Below are 23,203 nucleotides of genomic sequence, written 5' to 3'. Positions count from 1 at the left end.
CAAAAGTAGTGTGAGAGTTTAGTAGAAGTTCGAAAGCACCCACAATTTCAACGCGTGGTACCTGTTTCCGACAGCCATTATTGGCCAGATTTAAATTTTACCCTGCCAGGTTTCGCACAGTCAGGGAATGAATTTGCCATTTTCAGATGTCACAGAGTGAGAGGGAGAGTGGGATCGTCCAATGACAGTGACCACTTATTTAGGCTGAATTTGGGGCATTTAGACCGCCACCATAGGCTGTGGGGGTGTCATATGCAATTGATTTATGATATGAGAGGTGAAGATTGTGGGTTTGAATTTCCGCTAGAATGTTATTGAATTTCATGACATTTAGATTTAATTTATGAGAAATAGAGTTGTATTTTATAGCGTGCATATGGTTTTAAAGAGTAAAATACAATGGTAACAACACAATCACAGTTTGGTTGAAATCTACAAGGGAGCAAAAAGGCACATCCGAGATACTGTTAAATTTGTTAAAAGTTTCATCTTCTCTCGTTTGGTTGTTCTCCAAAAAAATCCGACAACTCGCTGCAGTCCAAAGCTCTTTTTTTTATTTTTTGGTCAATCGCACCAATCTGGCCGGATGAAGTTTCCCATGGACAAATATTTATTGGTTTTTGATTTCCAGTATTTCCGCATCCAACCGTGATCCTATACCACCGAGCAATCTTTTGCTAGGTCCTTGGGCTGTTGAACGGTAAAATACCTACCCCACTACATCGGCGTATGTGTCTTCCTACGTACAGTTCAAATATCTCCCCAAAAAAAACACACAGACGCCCTAGAGCAGAACCGACATCGATAAACAACAACCGCTCTTCAGTGTTTCCTCCAATCGATCACTTCCTGTGCTGGATTACTTCCTAGGCTGGTTCATTTTTTTTATTTCAACGCACAAACAAACATCAAATTAAAGCTTTTTGGATTTTTGCTTTTTTTTTTGAAAATAACATTTCCTCAAATCATTTGGTTATATTTTTAAGATTTGAATGGTAAATGCACAAATATGCACAAAATACGGAGTTGTTTATGTACCCTGTATATTTTTTTTAAATTTTTAAGGCACGCAAACTGGCAACACTGCTTACTTTTTGGATCAACTTTACATCTCTTGTTGTACTTTTATTACAATCCAACAAATCTGTTACCTATTTTGTGTAGAACGGGAATGCTGGACTAATCACGGCTATTGGGATAATTATCCCTACTGTTGGACAATAGGGATCATGTCTTTACTGTTTGATAGTAGGGTAAACGTCCCTATTAATAGCCATATTTTAGAGTTTTGTTGTTGTTCAAATTGTCCTATGTGCTATGGAATTCCTTATGTTTTCAAATATTTTCAAATAGCACTCTAGAATTCTACTGTTCATCAGTAGAGTAAAAAAATTTAATGTTAGACAGTAGGGTAAAAGTACCTGCTGTTTAAAGTTAGCGTAAATGGCTTTATTCTAGGCCAAATGCCTAAACAAACAACAAATTTTATAATTTTGAATGTGTCTGTGAATTTTGGAACAGATTTTTACTATAAAAGAGATTTTGGTATGATTTGCAATAATGGTTCAAAAATAAGTAAAATTTAGAATGACTTAGAATAGTTTATTTTAACACAAATTTTCATTCATTTCATGTCAAAGCCGTCAAATTTGAAAAAAAAATCAATGCATTTTTGCATTATATTGAAGATTTTTGTTTTAAATTAGCAACAACACGTGTACTTTCATATATCGAATGGAATTATTGGAATTATAATGAATTTATTGTTTTTTTGCAATTAAAATTATTTAATGAAGAGAAGCAAGCCTACAATTTTTTTTCGAAAAACTGAGATAAATATTCCACAATTTTTTTAATTTAGTTGATCGATCTTTTTTGCTAAGGCTGCTGAGGTTTGCTCTTTTATGAGACAAGTGCTCAACATTTTTACAAAATCCTATTTTTTACTTACTGTGATTTTTGGCACTGATTCTGGTATGAAACCTCCAATTTTCTAATTCATCGTATAGTTTTGAAAGTACTCAAATATTCACAAAATACCGTTTTCACATTTTCATTATTTACAAAATGGGTAACATTTTGAAAGACGGTTTTGATTAGGGTCAGTGAATTTTCACGATTTCACGGACAGCGTGAAATTCGTGAAATTTGAAGATTTCCGTGAAATCCCATAAAATTTATAAATTTCCTCAAATCAATTCTTTGAAATAAAAACATAATAAATATTTTTGCAGTTTCGTTGCGAAACTATTTGCTTTTCCTGTCATTCTCAAACGACGAAACAGCCTACTTATCTCCACCAGAAATAACAGAATCGAATGGAAACACTTTTCAAAACAAATGCTAAATAGTTCTACTTTTTAGTACTGAAATGCTTGCTGAAAAATTGAAGTTTTCAGCATTTGGTTTGAAAATACACAGCAATTCCCCACGAAAACAGCACGATTCGAAAAAAAAGTTCTAGGATCGGGCTCAAATTTTTTCTGGGGGTTCCTTGGTCGAAATAATTAGACCCGTATTTTTTTTTTTTTGCTATTAGGGGACCTACGCCGTGTTAGGGTTATCCAAAAAATGGCAATTTTCGTCGATTTTCGCAAAAACCACTTTTTTCAAAAAATCATATCTCCGCGCCATTTCATCCGATTTAAGCTGTGTTAGACGCAAAAGAAAGGTGATTAGTTTAGCTATTCGGGAAAAATAGTAAGAAGTTTCAAAAATCTAGCTTGACATTCGAAAAGGTCATATGAAAACATAAAATGCTGTTTTGAAGGTCTCGGGACCAAAGAGCCTATGTCTGAAGTTATTTTTACCTGATTTCTCGAAAAATTTTACATTATATATCAAAAAATGGTGAAGTTATGTTTTCAATACTCTGAGATACGCTTTTTTGAAAATAAAAACAGGGTTTTTCAACGCGCCACGCGCATAAATGGTAAAATGACGAAAACGGGAAAAAATCGTTTTTTTTTTTTCACTAAAACAATGATAATTTGAACATTTCAGCGGTGACCTATACATGTTAGGGTACCAAGATTTTCGTAATTTAAATACGCAACTTTTGGTTTGATGAAAAAATCTTCTTTTTCCAACTTGTTTCAATTGAAAAGAATGATATGAACCAATTGAAGAATTGTTAGCAGAACAAACAATAATTGTTGAGAAGTGAATGCTGTGAATACTTAAATGATGTTAAAAAAAATCAGTTTAATTAAAACACATATTTTTGGAAGCATCAAGTTATCACAATTGTAGTTTATGCAACAAGTTGCAAAAAAGAGGATTTTTTCAGCACGAGTCGTACATTTATCCAACGAGGTTCACCGAGTTGGATAAATACGAAGAGTGCTGAAAAAATCAAGTTTTGCAACGAGTTCCATACAACTTTTTTTGAAATTCCAAAAAACACACACTGAGTGAAATTTTATGTCAAATTTTCATTTTTTTTTTGTCTATAAATCGTTTAAATCAACAAAAAAATTTAAAAAGTGTTACACTTTGAAACAAGTACTGAAAAGTTCAACTTTTCAGCACCCATTTCAATGCTGAAAAGTAGAACTTTTCAGCATTTATTTTGAAAAGTGTTGCTATTCGATTCTGTTATTTTTGGTACAGAAAAGTAGGCTATTTCATCGTTTAAGAATGACAGGAAAAGTAAGTAGTTTCACGATGGAATTGCAAAATAGTAGTTTATGCAACAAGTTGCAAAAAGAAGGATTTTTTCAGCACGAGTCGTACATTTATCCAACGAGGTTCACCGAGTTGGATAAATACGACGAGTGTTGAAAAATCAAGTTTTGCAACGAGTTCCATACAATATTTTTTTCAATTCCGAAAAACACCTATTGAGTGAAATTTTATGTAAAATTTTCATGTATTTTTCCAATAAATCGTTTAAATAAAAAAAATGTTGAAAAGTTTTACTTTTCGAAACAAGTGCTGAAAAGTTCAACTTTTCAGCACTCATTTCAGTGCTGAAAAGTAGAACTTTTCAGCATTTATTTTGAAAAGTGTTGCTATTCGATTCTGTTATTTTTGGTAGGAAAAAGTAGGCCGTTTCATTTCTTCAGAAGGACAGGAAAAGTTGACAGTTTCACAGCGGAATTGCAAAAAGATAGTTTATTAGTGTTTTAAGGTAATAACTAAATGTAGAAAGATTTTCATGTGCATAACAATTTTATACCTTTTTTATTTGAAAAGAATATTTTGGAAAAAATATTTAAAAAAAAGCCTGATTTATTCCAGATTTAATAAATAGTTTTTTATCTTTAGCATTAAAACTCCCATGCACGAGAAAAAATGTAAATTTCCCAATTTTCTCGAGCTTGGTAGTTTAGGTGTTGAAGTCACTTTTTGTAATCATTTCAGATTTTTTGATTTTCACGAAATTTAATTACTTGGGTGGATAAATCCTGTGGAAGTTAAAAAATACCACTATTTTTGTGGTATTATGTACTTTTTTGTATATTTCGTTATAGATTAAATTATTTTTGCCAATTGATTTTCAATTAAGTTTTGAATAGTCAGGTGAAACCACTAAATAATACACTTAACCCCCAGTGGTTGATCACTTTTTTAGTTTGTACCCCGTTGGTTGGTCAAAGTCAAACTAAAAAGTGACGAACTGTCACTTTTTACACGGCGCTCACGCACACTATCAAAACAAACGTTTGGTAGTGTGTGTGAATCCGTGAAAAAAGGGTGTCAAACTAAATCGTGACCTCGTTCGTTTGACAACAGTTGGTGTCAAACCAACGGGGTTTGAGTGTATATATAATATTTTTACTGGGCCCATCCATAAACTACGTGGAAACTTTTTTGGAAACTAGGAATAGTTTTTTTTTTGCGTCACGTACAAACTTAGTGAGGTTTTTTTTTAGTTTATTGAAAAATAATATATAATGAAGCAAAAAAAGTAGTTTCTACTATTTTAACTTAAAATTTTCTGAGTTATTTAACCCTTTCAGGCCTGAATTTTAAAAAAAAAATATTTTTTTAGTTAATGACAGAAAAATGATCCTGAGGAGCATACGAAAATTATAGGCTACTTTAGCAATTTTTGATTTTTGGGTCATATGTGACCCATCAGGCCTAAAAGGGTTAAGCAGTTTTCACGTTCCGCGAAATTTCCGTGAAATTTGCAGTTTTATAATTAAGTTCCCCGTGAAATTTTCAATTTTTTCGCGTGAAAAAATCTCCATGTTTTGATGTTTTCAGTTTAGACTCGATTATCCAATGTTTCGATTATCCGAAGTTCGATTATCCGAACGTTTGTATAATACTTCGGACAATCGAATCATGCTCAAAATATGTTTTTTCGTATTTTTATTTTTTTTGCATTTGACATCAAATTTGAAGTCTGCGACCCCATTTAAGTCTAATTTGAATATTTGATTGCATTTGAAATTAAAAAAGGTACTTTTTAATATTTTATCACCGCCATCTTATTTTTATTTTCCGGTGCAGTTTTTTCACAATTTAAAATATATTTTGTTTGAAAATGGTTAGGAATAGCCCAATTCAACTTGAACTCGAGATGATATTTTCTCATGTCCTGTGAATAACAGATTTCCTCTTTTACCAAACCAGGAACAAGTCTAACATTTTCCATGCATATTTCCGACCAGAGGTGGGGCAAAACGCTCCCATATGGCATCTGATAACAGCACACAGAACGAAACCAAAACGGGCATCCTCGTGATGCTCGATATCACAGGAGAAGAAGCCTCGAAAGTAGCTTAGCAGGAGCAAAATCAAATCAAATTCCGTTCGTTCGTCAGATTTTTTTTCATTTCTGATGCTCAATCTTCTTCACCCTTTGCCAGGTGAGTCTATCTGGGGTGGGCTCTCTGCCAATTTCATCGATGCTTCCTGTGTTCTCGGTGTGGGTCGACGAGGACGTTCCGGAATGACGGACAACCATTTGTCGTGCTAGCTGAACTGTAACAAAAGTTTGAGTATTTTCTTGATTTCTTTTATTCTCAAAAAAGAGTTTGTATGATATTTCAACATAATATATTAATTTTAAACAAAACAACAGATTTCTCCCTGTGTGCACCTAGGGAAAACGAACAGTCCGAGGGTAGTAACCGTTAGAGAGAAAAAAAAAACGAATCTCATTCTCAAATCCAATCATTCCAATTCTCGGTATTCGCAACGTTTGCTTTTTGCTGCCCCGCTTCTACGCTGGGAAAACTGCTCGTCGGAAAATGTCAAGGAAGAACGGGCACGAAACGTCGATCATCGTCGATGACTGTGTCGTGTCTTTCGAACGAGAGGAGACTAGAAACAAAAAGTGGGTAAAAAATGACACACATTGGAGGACGTATAGTGAAAGTGTGCAGAATTCGCTCATCCTTAAATCAATTGCCATTCAATTCACATCGCAAGTGCTGCTAATAGAGATGGATTGGGGCTAGAGTAGTTTGAAGCTATCGGAGGTGATGAATTGGTTCTAATTATTTCTTTGTACCTATTTTTGCTTTTTTGCTTTTTTGCTTTTTTGCTTTTTTGCTTTTTTGCTTTTTTGCTTTTTTGCTTTTTTGCTTTTTTGCTTTTTTGCTTTTTTGCTTTTTTGCTTTTTTGCTTTTTTGCTTTTTTGCTTTTTTGCTTTTTTGCTTTTTTGCTTTTTTGCTTTTTTGCTTTTTTGCTTTTTTGCTTTTTTGCTTTTTTTGCTTTTTTGCTTTTTTGCTTTTTTGCTTTTTTGCTTTTTTGCTTTTTTGCTTTTTTGCTTTTTTGCTTTTTTGCTTTTTTGCTTTTTTGCTTTTTTGCTTTTTTGCTTTTTTGCTTTTTTGCTTTTTTGCTTTTTTGCTTTTTTGCTTTTTTGCTTTTTTGCTTTTTTGCTTTTTTGCTTTTTCGCTTTTTTGCTTTTTTGCTTTTTTGCTTTTGGCTTTTTGCTATTTTGCTTTTTTGCTTTTTTGCTTTTTTGCTTTTTTGCTTTTTTACTTTATTGCTTTTTTGCTTTTTTGCTTTTTTGCTTTTTTACTTTTTTGCTTTTTTGCTTTTTTGCTTTTTTGCTTTTTTGCTTTTTTGCTTTTTTGCTTTTTTGCTTTTTTGCTTTTTTGCTTTTTTGCTTTTTTGCTTTTTTGCTTTTTTGCTTTTTTACTTTTTTGCTTTTTTGCTTTTTTGCTTTTTTGCTATTTTGCTAGTTCTTTATGATAATGAAATGAAAACTGGAACTATTCTAAGTTTATTATCAAACCATCATCAGCTTGAGCTCCACAAAGCTAAGCTTTGCTTCCATAATACGATTAATTATGCAAATAAAATTCATTGGACGAAAGTTATCCGTGCTCTGTAGTCCAGCCAGCTCATGCAGGAAGGCACCACTATAAACTCCAGTAAATTCAAGGCAACAAGGGAAATGTGTCCACCTGCCCACATTGGATCCACGTGTGGTCGAACAGCTAGTTTAATTAGTTGTGTATGTTTACTATTCATAGTGAATTCATCCCATAATTGACTTCCTTCAGCGTTCGTAACTTTGAAACAACTTGGCTCAAATAACTCAAATTGTAGGCCCAACAACATAGCAATGCTAATGAACTTCTGAAGGCATATTTCAACAACCCGTAACTATTTTTGCTCTACGTGCTCAAGATGGATTTTGCCCCATTCTTTATTAGTCATTGCTGCTTCAGCTTAGTACGTCTTCCTACGGAAATTCTGTATTGACACAGCCAAGTTGCAGTCTGAACCCTCTGTACTAGTTTGTCGTAGCACAGACAAACAAACACTGCAAGTGTCAAATTGCACCGCTCACTAGCGCCATCTGTTGTCCTGTAGCGCAAACAGGCATTAAGAGCTCAAATTCAAACAAAATCATAGCTCTACGTCTGCTTCTCTGTGCCAGTAAGTACCCCTTTCCGAGGGCCACCTCGGCTTCAAATTGGCGTCGAAAGTTTTGCAAACACCTGCCCTCGGAACGTGACATTTGCCAGATTTTCATCACTTCGCTGCAAGTGCCATGGCCAACTATAGCTCTGTGGAAGCCGGTGGCAAAAAGAGAGCTTTTTGAACTACCGACTGCTCTGTGCTCGGGTAAGTAAAGGGTACACTTCTATTGACCCTGGGAATTGGGGACAAATCCCGCCGTACTTTTATCGCAATGAAACAGCAAATGCCTGGCAGCAGTAACCAACTGGGGAACTGGAGTGAGACATGTTACGTACACGGGATGGGGTTCAGGTTGGCACCGAGGGATAAGGGTTTGTTCAATTAATTTCCAACTGCAGAACTTTGTCCTCTGTCTGCATTCGGAATAGTTTCGAACGAATGTGATGAGGGGGTAGAGGTATACAGGACAAGTTTTGTAACATGAGACCAAAGCTCGGAAATGGTGGTTCGGATTTACGGATTTGAGTTTTGAATTTTGCTCCCGGCAGATTCATCCGGTTGTAGTGCAATTTAATGTAAACTTCATTTTTATGTGTGGACATGAATGAACATGGGAATGCTGACAAATTCTGTGTAAAAATATTTGTAATTTGACATAAGACACTGGTAAAACTTTCATCAGTTTCTGTTGAATTTCACATTTTTACAAAAAATTTTAAGTAAAATTGCTCAAACAAGAGGTAATATTAAACCAACCAAATTTTCAAGCATCCAAAATTCTTCTTTTATGTTACTTTCAAATTGAATGATCTGTCACTTCTCTCCGTGTGACCTGATGATCAAAGAATCTGAATAGGGGAAATATACCCATTTTAAGCCTAATAAACAGTCGTGTTTGAATGATGCTGGATAATCTGGAATGTTCCTTGAAATTTACTAAAACCAAGCACACCAACGAGTAGAGCAACTTTTTGTGAACATTTGTTTTTATTTTCACTTTTATTAAAAGTTATGCTATTCCTTTTACAAGTATTTAAAAAAATGTACCAAATGTATTCTAATCAGTCGAGATTGCCACACCCATTTTCCTATTTTCAGCTTAGTTCTTTTTTCTTCCAGCGCTCTTTTGGGGCTGCTTAGTGCTGACAAAATTAATGAAATTTTAAGTGAACACTCACGAAAAGAGAGAATATAGAGAAAATATCCTGGCATCACTGGCTCACTCCAACACGTGCTGCTGGTGGTGTTGGTGGCCACCCTTTGTTCTTTATTTGCCTTCGCTTCTCGCTCGGTTTTCTTCAGCCTTCGATTGGAATGGGTCGTCAAAATTCAAACGTCAAAAGACTGGGCGCGTTTGTTTTTTTGATGGTGCTTGCTAATTACATGTTGCCGGTAGTTGGAAGCAATTTCATATCTTAAGCGCTTTGAAAACGTTAGCGCAAGTGAAAAAATATTGATGGCGACTTTCGTTCAGCAGCAAAGCTCTCATCTTGCGTGTGGATGTGTGTGCCACCAGAATGATGAGAAATGGTCTCGCAAAATAGGAATTATGATCAAAAGTGCACTCAATTTGATCTTTTTGGCCAGTAAATGGAATCAATTTGCGTGCGGTGCTGTTGCTGGTAAGTTTATAGCAGTGTTGCGTTCCTCACGCGCTCACGCGCTCGTGAGCGCTCACTTTTCGCTCATTCGTGAGGAGGAGCGCTGCGCGAGCTAGCTCACGTTTGCCCGCGCTCACGTTTGCTCCGATTTTTTCAGCTCGCGTTTACTCCACGCTCGCGCTCACGCTCATATTTCGCTCACGGAGCGCTCATTTTGGACGTGTCGCTAATCATTTAACGTTTTTGAGAAAGTTTTTTTTTTCAATTCTAGATGGATTTTTTGCGTAAGGTGCAGTAGGGCTGTGGAAATATGACTTTGTGAACAAATTTTATGATATATGAATTGGAATAGCTCATTTTTATCAATCATGTTTTTAAATAAAAGGTTGGATTCGCAAGGGTCAAATAATTTTTAGACATACCGTTGAATGTATAAATATTTTTAGAATTTAAAGGATTTATTGTAGCAGAGAGGGGAGGAGGGGTATAGACGCCTAAATAAAAGGGCCTGTAAACCTTAGAAAAACTTACAAAACAATGAATTGATTCAAGAGGATTTATGCTTTGGTAAGTTCGATTCAAGGTTAAATGCTTGGTTGATTAAAATATAACATTAAACTGTTTTATGTACCTAATCAGTGTTTTGACTACATTTCCAGATTGCGGGTCAGAATGAGCTACCATTAAAAAAAAGTTATTCCGTTTATTAAATCTTTCAGTGATTCAGTGATTAGAAACAGCTAATCATTTCTATAAGGTTAGTCTTTATTTAGCAAACATTTTAGAAAATAGGGTAACATTTTTGAAACAGTTCAATTTTAAATATATGCCTCAAAATTCCTAAGGGTTGAAATAACCGTTTTGACTCAAATCAAATTAATTGTCAACATTTTTCACCACGAAAAGGTTGGCTCTTCTTCCAACAAGTGGATTTTATTCAACACTTTCGCAACCAAACCTCTGAAAATATTCAATTACAAGTTATACATGGTTTTTTGAACATGGATGATTGTAACTGTTTAAAAGATTATTTAAAAATTGATAAAATATACATAAATTGTCAATATTTTTGTACATAACAACAATACAATATGGATTTGATTTGTGAACAAACAGTGCATTTCTTCACGCCAATGAATGTTTACATTATGAATTTAGTTTTTTGTTCCTTGTTCGAAAAATGTCTAGATTTTAAATAGAACGTAAATTTCGGTTCTCTGATCAAATCCATTTCATTGCCTAGTTTTGTTTATTTCGACCACTTTGTTGTTTGTTTTTGCTGCCTGTGCTGAGATAGTTCTAGAAACTTCGTTTCAAACAGGCAGATGCTTCAACAGGAAAAAACAACTACCTACTTTGGCTCACCAGCTCACGTGAGCGCAAAACGCTCCGGTGAGCGTGAGCGAGCACGAGCTACCTGATAAAAACTCACGCTCCAGCTGGAGCGAGCAAGCCTTCCGTGAGCGCTCGCTCATTCGCAACCCTGGTTTATAGCCTTAATAGTATTTTTGGAGCATTAATCGATCATCAAACTCTTCATATGACGAAGATAGGTGTTTGATTAGAAAGGGTATGTTTCCCCTAGAAACAGCACATAAAAACAGTTCTCAAAATTTGTAATTATAACAATTATGACACACAACTGTCTGAAAATCATCAACGTTCATAAAAAAATCTGATAATAAAAAAAAATTTTTGAAAAAAATAATATTGTGGATTAAGCTTGTAGCTGGGTTTTTTGGCATCTTCTCACGGTCATTGGAAACGGGCGTGGATACCCCTAGAGAGTCTTAGTTTGAGTGAAAAAGTTCAATTTTTAGAAAAATTATGGATAAAAATTTTGGTTTTTTATCACTTCTCCGCCATCACGAATAACTGTTTGAACATGCTCGCAATTTTTTGATTCGATCGAAAAAATATAATTTTTCTTAGAAAAACTTTCATTTTTAATCACATGATCATGTTTTTATATACAACGGTAAAAAAACACGATTAAAAACCATTTCTGATCACTTTTTTCATTTTAATGCAAAACAAAATTGACAAGACAACATTTTTTCGATGGATCAACTAGTTATGGTCCCCTTGGAACGAGCTGTCAAGTAGAAGCTTTTCTGTCAAGAAGGACCGCGAGGTTAATTTTTCAAAATTGATTTAAAAATCCATTTTAAACTCTTTGTAGTCGTACAAAGGGTCATTGTACTCAGAAAAATAAGCTTTATCGCTGTAAACAATAATATCAGCAATCTAAGCTTCATTTTAGGACCCAATTCTGGCTCGATGCCGCCATCATGCGACCGCGTGCTCCGTTTGTCAACAAAGCTGCAGCTGGATGGTGAGACGAAGTGAGGGGGGGAAAGATTTTGACATTTTTATGCCCGCATCTGGCCCGTTGGTCGTTGGGCCGACGGTCGTTTCCAACGACCGAGTCCTGGAACTGATCGTACAATATTTTGATTCAAAAATCTCGCCTTCAAAGCATTGAAACGCTGGCGTAATTTTGACAGTTAGAGCTGGTGTGAAAACGGCGACAGACCTCGCACCACGCAGTGTGTGACCAGCAGACGGAGCGAAGCGGATCTTTGCGAGATCCAAACGGGACAAGCTGGAACCGGACCGTGGTTCCAGCAACTATTGAATGAAGCATATTTAATAAGAAAAGTTAGGTACTCAAAACATACGTTGCCAGATCGATTTAGCCAGCTTAGACCAGTCTCCCTATTTAGGGTCTCTAGTTCGACCCCGTTTCTTTTTTTTTACATCCGTAATAGGCAATCAAACGTCAAAATTACCCCCCACTAGAGGGCGCTGAAACTTGGGGTGATGTTTTCATTATATCCTACTGCGAGTAAATTGGTTTGAAATTTGAAATTGTTTTATTTCATCATAAAATTGAGATTAATAGCAAATTATACAATTTCCAGGTAAGAAATAAATAGCTTAATTGATATAAACGAAAATATTTTTGTGATGGCCAATTTAACCTGTTCATTATCTGATTCAAAATAAGGGAATGTTGTAATCAACCAAAACCTAACTAATCAATTGAGAATGTAGATTATTCAAGTAGACACATATTTTTTAAAGTCACTTCTACCATAAAAGCAAAGCTTTGCTTGAAAAATGATAATTGGAATGATTTTCAAAATTAGCAATCTAACCTCATTCTCGCGTTTTCAATCCGGATCTCAGAATTTTCAATGAAAAAGGCAACTTAGCGAAAAAATCAAAAAGTCAGACGATAGAACTTTTTATTTCTAACCTCCTGTTAACTTTTTTTTATTCCAAAAGATCAATTTTCTTTTAAAAAACCTTCAAATAGTTTTCACTCCCCTTTGCACTTATCGCGCAAAAACGTAAACGTAACCTTGCACCAAAGTTCTTCTACTCGAATGTAGGTGGCGAATCGAATTTTTAGCTTTGGTTTTGGGGGCCTATAGAATTGACTTTCCCTAGCAGTTTGCAACGAAAACAAGGAAACAATTTCACGGGTCCCCCACAGACCGTTATTATGAAGAAAAAATTTCCACCCAAACCAATGATTGGACATGGTTTCTGGGACCATTTTGCACCTCTGGGCCAAGTTTCAAAATATTTGCCGGCAGAAATTTCGAATACGGTCAGTTTTAGTATTTTTAGTTGAAATTAAGGGGAAATCGCATGTAAAATGCATAGGAAAACTTCAAAGTTTCAAAGTTTTAACTCTAAAACGTTACTGGTCATGGTTTTAAATTGTACTTACATGTAGTAGAATGATATAAAACGATTTACGGAACTGACTTAGCCGGATTAAGCCTTAGTTAAGTGACTTAAGTGCATTATTTACAAGTTTATATCTAAATATTTTTTAAAAACTCCTTCATTAGGCAATTTTAAGTCTAGGAAGACTAGATTGCATAAAAATAATTAAAATGGGGTAACTTTGAGCCAAGGGGTGACATTGTACAAAAGATTGTTTTGATAAGCATTAAGTTTATGTCAATATTTGTTTGTAGACTGCTTAATTTGGTCTATTTATGTTCTCAAACCCAAAAATAATTTGATAATATTGCTTCGCAAATCGCAAATTAATGTGTTTGAAAAGGCCTATTGATTTTAAATCACCTATAAGTGACAAATTTAAAAATGATTCGCACATGTTCCAGTTCTGAATCGATTCCTTCTGAATACAAATAAAAGAAAAACAATTATGTGACGTGGCAAGTTTGTAGCATTAATAATAAAATTGTTTTTTTTTTGTTTTAAAACGTTTAGAAACTTGAACCATACGAATGAAATGTAGTGAGTTTTTCAGCTATCATTTTGCTCAAACATTTTGTGGCCCTTTGTAGTGATTATAATTAGCAAAAGTTTAATGGCACAACTTCCCACAGGATTAATGTTTCAAACCAATTATAATTTTGCAAAATTGCAGTTGATCATCATAAAAACTGTATTTTATTACAGTTGACAGTATTGATACAGTTTGATCATCGTTGAAATTCATCAAAACATATTAATGATCAGCAAGTACTTTTACTGATAATATATTCAGTAGAACGAAACCTACTCCTATCTCATGTTAAAACACAACCACTCATCTACTATTTTAACAAGCTTGGCATATCTTAAGAAAATGTGAAAAAGTATAGTCTAATATGTATAGGTTATTGAACTTATAAATATTTACATATGAAGGACGATGTAAGTTTTCAATGCAGTTTGTGTCCTAAAACTTTTGTCAGGGTACAACAATAAGGCTAATAATCCTTTGTAGTTTTTTTCGTTCTTATTTAACTTTTTATGGAATTTTTCAAAATTGTGGGAGAAGGCAACAATATTTGCAACGAGTAATCCTTACAATTCAAGCTTATCGAGCTTGTTGTTAAGCTATTTAGTTATTAAACAAACGTAAAATTTGGTACTATGTCACCCGTTGGCTCAAAGTTACCCCATTTTAATTATTTTTATGCAATCTAGTCTTCCTAGACTTAAAATTGCCTAATGAAGGAGTTTTTAAAAAAGATTTAGATATAAACTTGTAAATAATGCACTTAAGTCACTTAACTAAGGCTTAATCCGGCTAAGTCAGTTCCGTAAATCGTTTTATATCATTCTACTACATGTAAGTACAATTTAAAACCATGACCAGTAACGTTTTAGAGTTAAAACATTGAAACTTTGAAGTTTTCCTATGCATTTTACATGCGATTTCCCCTTAATTTCAACTAAAAATACTAAAACTGACCGTATTCGAAATTTCTGCCGGCAAATATTTTGAAACTTGGCCCAGAGGTGCAAAATGGTCCCAGAAACCATGTCCAATCATTGGTTTGGGTGGAAATTTTTTCTTCATAATAACGGTCTGTGGGGGACCCGTGAATTTACAAACAATCACAGCGCCTCTTTATTTCTTCAGAAAACTCTCATTAAATGTTTTGTGCAGCTTCTTGGCCTTCCTCGCGCCAAATCCGGGACACTGGGCCAGTTTCTCCTCGCTGCTGTTGATCATATTGGCCAACGTGCCGTAGTTCTGCATCAGCGTCATCGCATCGGTCTTGTTGACCGGCTTAATACTAGTCAGCGCACTCACCATCTGAAAAAAACATTCAATTATAACAATTCTCAGACCAGTCAAACGCTCCAAACCTTCTGATACGGATACTTCTCCGGCCGCTCCATGATCGCGTCCGGTGGCTTGTGCTCCATCAGCTTGTACGTTTCCACGATCTTGCCGGCCTCCTCGGCGGTCCACGCCAGCATCAGCGTCAAGTCCGCCAGCAGGCAGATCCGGGTCAGGTGTTTCAACGCGTTGTGCGGTTCCTGGATGTCCACCTGCACCAGCAGCACGCGCAGCTCGAACATCTTGCCCAGCTGTTTCAGCCGACCGTGGATGTAATCCGGGTTGAGGTTGTGGTACCGCAGCGAGATGAACAGAATGCAGGCGGTCGCACCGACCACGTAGTCCGGCACGATGTCGTCGTACTCCCAGGCCACGCTTTGGATCGATTTGAGCAGCGGATTGCCGCGCTGTTTCGGGCTCACCAGGATGTAGTTGCCCTTGTTGGGCTTTGATTGGACCGGTTTGTGCGAACTTTCACCTTCATCGATGGCGGCCTTCTTCGGCGGGGACGGCAGGTCCAGATTGGCCAGCAGGTCGTCATCGTCGAACGAGTCGTTCGGGATGGACATTGTGTCGAGTTGAGAGTGATTAACTGATTTGCCGGGTTTGTTTATGTTTACATTCGAAAAAGAAAAAAAGAAATTGGAAACGAACCTGAGCCGTATTGTTGAACTTACAATTTTGGTAGATTTCTTTGAAATGTTTCATCGGTAAATTTTGTCCAGGGGGATGCTGAAGGCCGCCATCTTGGGTGATTGAGATTGATAACGCGCGCAAACTGCGCACAGTGAAAACAAAAATATTTCTTTTATTAATAATTCAATTTTTGTTATCAGCATTACTGTAGTAAAAGTCACAGTTTACACAGTAGTTAAGTTAAACGTTTCATGTGATAAAAGTACAACTTTAAATGAGGTCATCGGCCCGATGTGTGCTCAATAATACCTACTTTAGCAGTTTATTTTGCAAATAAATTGATAAAAATCACCTCACAAACATACACTAACTTTTAAACGTACATTGCGGTAAAATTTTACATAGAAACAATAATAACTTTATTTCCATTTTATGCCTGCAGTTTTTGTACTTTTTTTACAGTGCGCAGTTGCTTTGTTTTGATTCCGTAACGAACAGCTGTTCTTTTGTGCTGGAGCCGAAGTTGACATTTTCCTTTTGTTCTGGTGCCGAAGTTAACAGCTTGTGTTGGCTACGGGCGAGCTGCCTGTAGTGAGATATAGATGTCGCCCCCCTGGTTTTGTCAAGCCATGTCGGTGAAAGTCGGAAATTGGGTACTAAAGCCCTATGTCAATTTTTATGTACAACGGTAAAAAAGACAATTAAATCCATTTCTGATCACTTTTTTTCATTTTAATGCAGTTTTTTTTTTTTTTTTTTTGGCAAGACAACATTTTTTCGATGAATCAACAACTATGGTCCCCTTGGAACGAGCTGTCAAGTAGGAGCTTTTCTGTCAAGAAGGACCGCGAGGTTAATTTTTCAAAATTGATTTAAAAATCCATTTTAAACTCTTTGTGGTCGTACAAAGGGTCATTGTACTCAGAAAAATAAGCTTTATCGCTGTAAGCAATAATATCAGCCATCTAAGCTTCATTTTAGGACCCAATTGCCACTTCTTCGGCAAATGTGACATGAAATTTATGCGATGAAATGTTTCCATAAATCCACCAAAATGTAACAATACGGCTCTGGCTTTTCGATTTCGAACGCAGGGAATGTTTCAAGCAGACATGCATCGACACTATGAGCTCTTTCTAACGGCACTCAGCTTGTTCTAGATGGCATTTTCGTTTAAAGCAATGTTATGCTTGTTGCTAGGTAAAAATCTCTTGTTTTTGGCTTGAATAATGTGTAGAAAACATTGGTTCATTGGAAAACACGATTTTAGCTATATTTTCATGTAAATGTTCTCTTAAGCTCTCAAGAAGAACTTCTTAAAAGCTCTTTGAGTGCAATTAAGAGTTCTTAACCTATATCTCAGTTGGGTTTCAAAATAATCTCTCAGGGTCTTCGGGAGCCTTGAAGACAAGCGTAATTAGCGTATTCTAATCACTGGCACAACATGCTGGGTATCTTCTACGTGAAGTGCCAAACAAGTTCTTCTAAAAGAGGAGTTAGAGCGGATGCATGTCTGGTTTCAAGCACAGAAATCAACCTTTTAGCCAAGACGCAAACCATCAAACTTTTTTTTCTTAAGGAGTTACGTACATGTAAAAAATAAAAAATTCTCATATTACAGAAAAAATATTAAATCCACTAAAAAGATGCCTTTCAATCGCTACTGAAAGTTTCATGAAGATTTGCCATGCGCAAAGCGAGCTGTCAAACTTTGTGAGCGTTTTTCTCTAAACACCGAGTTGATTTACGGGTGCCACAATATCTCGAGATGAGATCGATAATTTTGTCTAAAATTTGGAGTGTAGGCTCTCAAGACATATCCCGTGTGCATGACGAAGTCCGATTTTTTAATTTTGCTTTTTAAAAAATACAAAAATCAAAAACTGACAATTTTTTAAATGAAAATAAAAAAAATCAAAATCTTTTTTTCAAATAAAGTTTTTGAAAATAGGTCTTCGTCATGCACACAGAAACGATTAAACGAGTCTTCACCAAAATTTTGAGCCGATTAGGTCAAGACCTGGGTGCAGAATAGTGATTCGCAAAGCGGCCTCAATTTAGAACTGTCAAAGCGGAACCAATTTACTGTTCGCAAAATGCTACCAAGAAATGGCAAGTATTGTGATCGTTCAATAATTCATTTTGTTTTTTCATTACGTGGAAAACAAAAAAGGCCTCTTTTGGCCTCCCATCGTTTAGTCTACGAAGAAAACAGCGCGAAGCACTCAAATTTTCAGCGAATACGTTAACATCAACAGATCCAAAATGTTTCAATACAATTCACTTCAGCAGAAAAAAAAATATGTCACGCTTAAGCTTGAACATAGCTTTCTACTTTGTTTATGTTTACAGCTATAGTGCAGTTGTATTAGTGGGAAGCAGTGGGGAGCTTTCAAAAATCACGTTACGCATTCTGTCTTTTCAGCACCCAGGTCAAGACAGTGTTGAGATATTGCGCGTATTCCCGAAAAGGACACGCGGCATACCAGCCTCGAAACGACGTTCCGCACTTTCGGCAAAAGCGCGCTGTCAAATCCCATACTGTGCGTTTTGTTTTTGTTGATCTTCTTCTTCGAATTGCATGGCATTGTTGCCGGGAATGTTTTTTATTGCACCAAAAGTGCAGAAAATCGCTGGCAACAGTGTCTGCGGCACATTCTGAAATGCCGCGCGGCGTGTACCTTCGAGAGAAACGGACAATATCGTGGCACCCGAGGTGGCACCCGTTTTTCGAAACACAACCAACCAAATGTCTTCAAATTTGTTTTGTTATCAAATGAAAATGTATTTTTAATGTCCTGAAAACAGATTTAAACAAATGTTTTTGTTTATGCTCATACCAAATTTTGTATTTTTTGTCGATTTACCTGTATTACTAGAGGTTTCATTGGTTAAAGGGAAGCGGTGAAAATCCTATGAATTACATGTAAAAATGTTTGATGAAAACCTGGGTGCTGAAAAGACAGAATGCGTAACGTGATTTTTGAAAGCTCCCCACTGCTTCCCACTTATACAACTGCACTACAGCTGTAAACATAAACAAAGTAGAAGGCTATGTTCAAGCTCAAGCGTGACATATTTTTTTGCTGCTGAAGTGAATTGCTTTGAAACATTTTGGATCTGTTGATGTTAACGTATTCGCTGAAAGTTTGAGTGCTTCGCGCTTTTTTCTTCGTAGACTAAACGATGGGAGGCCAAAAAGGGCCTTTTTTGTTTTCCACGTAATGAAAAAACAAAATGAATTATTGAACAATCACAATACTTGCCATTTCTTGGTAGCATTTTGCGAACAGTAAATTGGTTCCGCTTTGACAGTTCTAAATTGAGGCCGCTTTGCGAACCACTATTCTGCACCCAGTGCAAACTTAAGATTCGACGTAATCGTCTCAATTACACGTAAATTCATGTTTTTAGGTATAATTTGAAATTTATATCAAATCGCATTTAAATTTGTATGTTTAATGATGTGTAAAATTGATGCATTATTATTTCTGTAACTTTCGGGATTATTTATTTGTGTGTATGCTGAGAAATATTTTCTCCTCACATTAAATGAAGATAAATTTTCGAAAAAAGTTTTTTTAACCTTGAAAAACTACAAATATTTTTGTTTTCCAATTTGAAAAGAAACTTTTTTTCGAAAATATATATTGAAAAAGGGTATTTCTAACCATTTTGGAGCTATTTATTAAAATGTAACAATCGAAAACACGTTTCGAAATTTCATCAAATAAAAAAGGTTTGTAAATCAAAATCAGTTATTCCTTTGTGATGATCCCAAAGTTATAATTTTGTGATGATCCCAAAGCCCAATGTTAATTTTTATGTTCAACGGTAAATAAAAACAAAGTTTTAAACTGTTTCTTAACTCTTTTGTTTAATTTTAATGCGAAATTTCGAATTTATTCAGATGACATTTTCTGTCGATGAAAAAATCGCAAAAATATCTCTTTCGCGAACATTCTTCACCCACGAGAGAGAGAGAGAGAGAGAGAGAGAGAGAGAGAGAGAGAGAGAGAGAGAGAGAGAGAGAGAGAGAGAGAGAGAGAGAGAGAGAAGAGGCAAAAGAATATCGCTTCCGAACTTCTCGAGAAAAAAAATCAACAGCTAGAAGAATTTCTGTGACTTTCATTGAACGCTGGGTGATGAATAGAGAGAATGCGTAACGTGATTTTCGAATGATCCCACTTTGTTTACATCTACGAAGTAGGAGGCTGCTCAAGCACAAGCATGACTTTTTTCTTACTGGTAAATGAGCTGTTTTGTAATCAGTAGTATGTATTTTATTTTGTCTAGTTTTTTAACATTTTTTGTGTTTGCAAGTTTCGATTGGTTAGAAGAGATTTTTCTTTTTAAGGGTGACAAGAACTACGGCGAGAGTGTCATTCTGCGATGTCGCATATAAATTCCCTGGCCGATTAAAAATCCAAAAATACCTCCTGCAGCTCTTCCTGGTCAAGCGAAAAATCATAGCTAATTCTAGCGAAGCTGATCCAACAAACATAGAAGATTTTCACTGAACCAGAAGGATTTCAAACGGAATAAAACAATATAGGTAGCTTCTGCATGGACACAATCGCATCGCCTCCATAAACAACCTCCAAAAATGAATGAAGATCTCGCCTTCAGCTTTCTTAAGATTTGTTGACTTCAACTCCAGGTCCTCAAAGCCACATGTTTTTCACTCTTGCAAAAAAAAACAATGTTTAATCATCGATAACAATACTCTCTACTTTTAGCGAACAGTAAATTGGTTCCACTTTGACAGTTCAAAATTGAGGCCGTTTTGCGAACCACTATTCAGCACCCAGATTGTAAGCATCCCTTAAATTAATTAATTAAAGTGAACAAACATTGTTTGTCCACAAAAAGTTACACGTCATTTTCTGACGTATGACGTTACACACGTTAGTCAGAGTCTCGGCCCGAAACATCAAACACGAACAAAAGCAGCGAACCGAAGATTGGCAATAGACAAATCCAGCCAAAGCTCAACGCTGCTTTTTAATGGTGAGAGATTTGACAGCTCCCATACTAAATGTCTCGATTTTCATACTTTTTGTTAATTTTCTTCTAAAATAAAATACTTAACATATGAAAACTATATATTTTTGGTGCCCAAAATTCCTGCTGAATCGAATGGTGTACTTATCTCAATTGCAAATTTTTCGAACAGTTTTTATTTTAATAATATTCTAGACACATTTTGTGCACCTAATCAATCAATACTTTTATCATACATAATCAATTTATTGCTTAAAAATTGAGTTTTCCTGAGCTCGCATATTCAAATACATGGAAGCTGTCATTTCTAACACCATTGGCCACCTAGCGGCCATTTCAAACTGGATACGTCTATGACGTTTTGGAATTTTGACAGTTTGGAACGCATCAGGTGTTGTGGAAATTGTTGCGCATGGTTGAAGTTGGAAATTTTGCAACTTATTTTAATTTATGCTAAATTTCAAAATTTAAACACGAATCTACAGCGAATCGATGTGAAAACTAAAGATACACTAAAGGCACGATGATTTGATGTGCAATCTTTATCAGAATCGCGATAAAAGAGGTTTAACTGGAAAATTAATAATAAAACAAATTCTGGTCTAGAATTTAACGAAATTTGGTCTGTTTTGTAAGACTTAATGTTATTGCACAATAGGCATAGAATTTTTTTTACAATAAGTAAATTTTTCGTTTTGTCGACAAACAATTTCATGTTTGTAAACAAACGACGCCATATTGCCATTGTTGTTCGGTAGCTCATATCAGGCCATCGCCGGGGCCCTGGTAGTAGTGATATCGATGGTCTGCCGCATAATCCTGAAGATGATTTTTTGCGTCACATGCTCACATGCCTTGCTTGATGATGACTATTGTTCTCGCGACTGCGTTCGTCAGCAACGCTCACGAGAGATTTGCTCTCTCGCTAGAGTTAAAATCTCACGAATTTAACGCCGTTGTTTCTTGAATTTTCTGGCCTACTTGGATCGATGGTTGACCAATGATAGAGCTCTTGCGTGATGAAAATTTAGAACTTCTGAATAAAAAATTATTTGACGCGCAGTTATTTTTGTTAAACTTTGTTTATTTTACTTAAACTGATAGATTAATTTTGACTTAAAGTCAAAATAACATTGTTATCAAATCAAACACCCGTAATCAATTCATAAATAACTCCTTTTGATCGCATGAAATCGGCACCGTCCACTTCAGTTCCCCTTCTTCTTGTTCGCTGCAAATAAATCAACCATTTAACTCACTCCACCTCGCCAATTAATCAACCTCCAAATTACCCGTTATCAACGTGTCGGGATCCTGCTGAACACGTGCCGCCGTTTCCGCGCCGCCACCATCCTTGCCGACGGACGACGCGACCAGCTTCTTATGCAGCAGGTAGGCCCGCCGGTACTCATCGTTCGGTACTCCGGCCGTCAACGACTTGGACGATCCACCGCCCACACTCACGCGGTACTCGGTCAGCGGAATGACGGTTGATGACACCGCTACCCAGTCTGCGCGGTGTCCAGTTTCGACGGACACCCCCGCACGGCGATCCAAGTGAGAGTTGGAGTTCAGCGGGATTCGGGGAAAGAGAGTGAGGGGCATAAACAAACATAGTAAATAAACGACTTTCGGGTCAGGTGTGTGAGTCAACTTTCGCGAGTTGTCGTCATCCAAATGAGAGTTTGCTCTTTTTGAGTTATGTTGACAACAAAGTTGACTAATTTGCATTAATTTTCCAAGTGACAGTTCGCCACCTTTAAGGTTAGCATGTTTTGGTTTTGACAGTTGTTCACCTTTAATCGAATCAACCTTGCTTCAACCTTACCTGGTTCATACTTTTGGCCATCGATCTTTTTGTAGATCATCGGGGTTGCTTGGATGATGGCAAGCAGTGCTGCCAGCACAATCACAACACTGCCTCGTGACATTTTTCACGAATTTCTCGAAATTGTAACTCAAACTGCTCCGAATTTCGAGCACGACGACGATCAACTGCACAACCGACTTGGCGACTTACGAAACTAATGGCAAATGGTGATGGCTTGAAGACCAGTTTCCCGCTGAGAGCCGAACTCACTCTCCCCCAGCACGACTTTTACCACGCGGCGTTGTTCACTCAGTCACCTTTAAAGTGACTTCAACGGGTTGAACGGATGCGAACCTCGGGGAGAGGGGTGAAGCACGGCGTGATCGTGCGGAATTGATGGGAAATAACGTGAAGAATTGGTTGTTTTGGTGGAAGGGTATTGAAATCGTCGTGATTTTCTATCAATTTCTGAAGAATTTTTACAAACTTATAACACATTTTTGTTGAAAGTTATTTAGACCTTCGCAATTCTAATTTGACAGTTTGCTAGAAAAACTGTGATACCTCAATGTTGATTGACCTTGGGTGTGCCTTGAATCTTGCTAGTTCAATGTTATCAACAATGAGGTAACGTCATTTGACGTACACTTTTGACAGTTATTTACATCACGAATTTTGTGTTTTAATAGAATTAAATGACGTTTTCTTGCAATGAGT

General features: G+C 36.3%; 2 protein-coding genes across 2 annotated transcripts; both read right to left on the bottom strand.

Moving 5' to 3' along the window:
* Positions 1-14,796: 14,796 nt before the first annotated feature.
* Positions 14,797-15,644, bottom strand: LOC120413335 (DNA excision repair protein ERCC-1). The gene is made up of 2 exons (XM_039574111.2): positions 15,063-15,644; positions 14,797-15,009 (listed from the first exon to the last, which is right to left on the bottom strand). Exons 1-2 carry the CDS (start codon positions 15,603-15,605, stop codon positions 14,821-14,823), a joined length of 732 nt encoding a protein of 243 aa, XP_039430045.1. The 5' UTR covers positions 15,606-15,644; the 3' UTR covers positions 14,797-14,820.
* A 6,129-nt stretch (positions 15,645-21,773) lies between these two features.
* Positions 21,774-22,810, bottom strand: LOC120413375 (uncharacterized). The gene is made up of 3 exons (XM_039574166.2): positions 22,505-22,810; positions 21,969-22,187; positions 21,774-21,907 (listed from the first exon to the last, which is right to left on the bottom strand). Exons 1-3 carry the CDS (start codon positions 22,605-22,607, stop codon positions 21,885-21,887), a joined length of 345 nt encoding a protein of 114 aa, XP_039430100.1. The 5' UTR covers positions 22,608-22,810; the 3' UTR covers positions 21,774-21,884.
* Between the last annotated feature and the right edge of the window lie 393 nt (positions 22,811-23,203).

The sequence above is a fragment of the Culex pipiens genome, chromosome 1, assembly GCF_016801865.2.
Source record: "Culex pipiens pallens isolate TS chromosome 1, TS_CPP_V2, whole genome shotgun sequence".
Taxonomy (NCBI): Eukaryota; Metazoa; Arthropoda; class Insecta; order Diptera; family Culicidae; genus Culex; species Culex pipiens.
The sequence above is the reverse complement of the archived record's forward strand: the minus strand, read 5'-3'. Positions and strand labels throughout refer to the sequence as shown.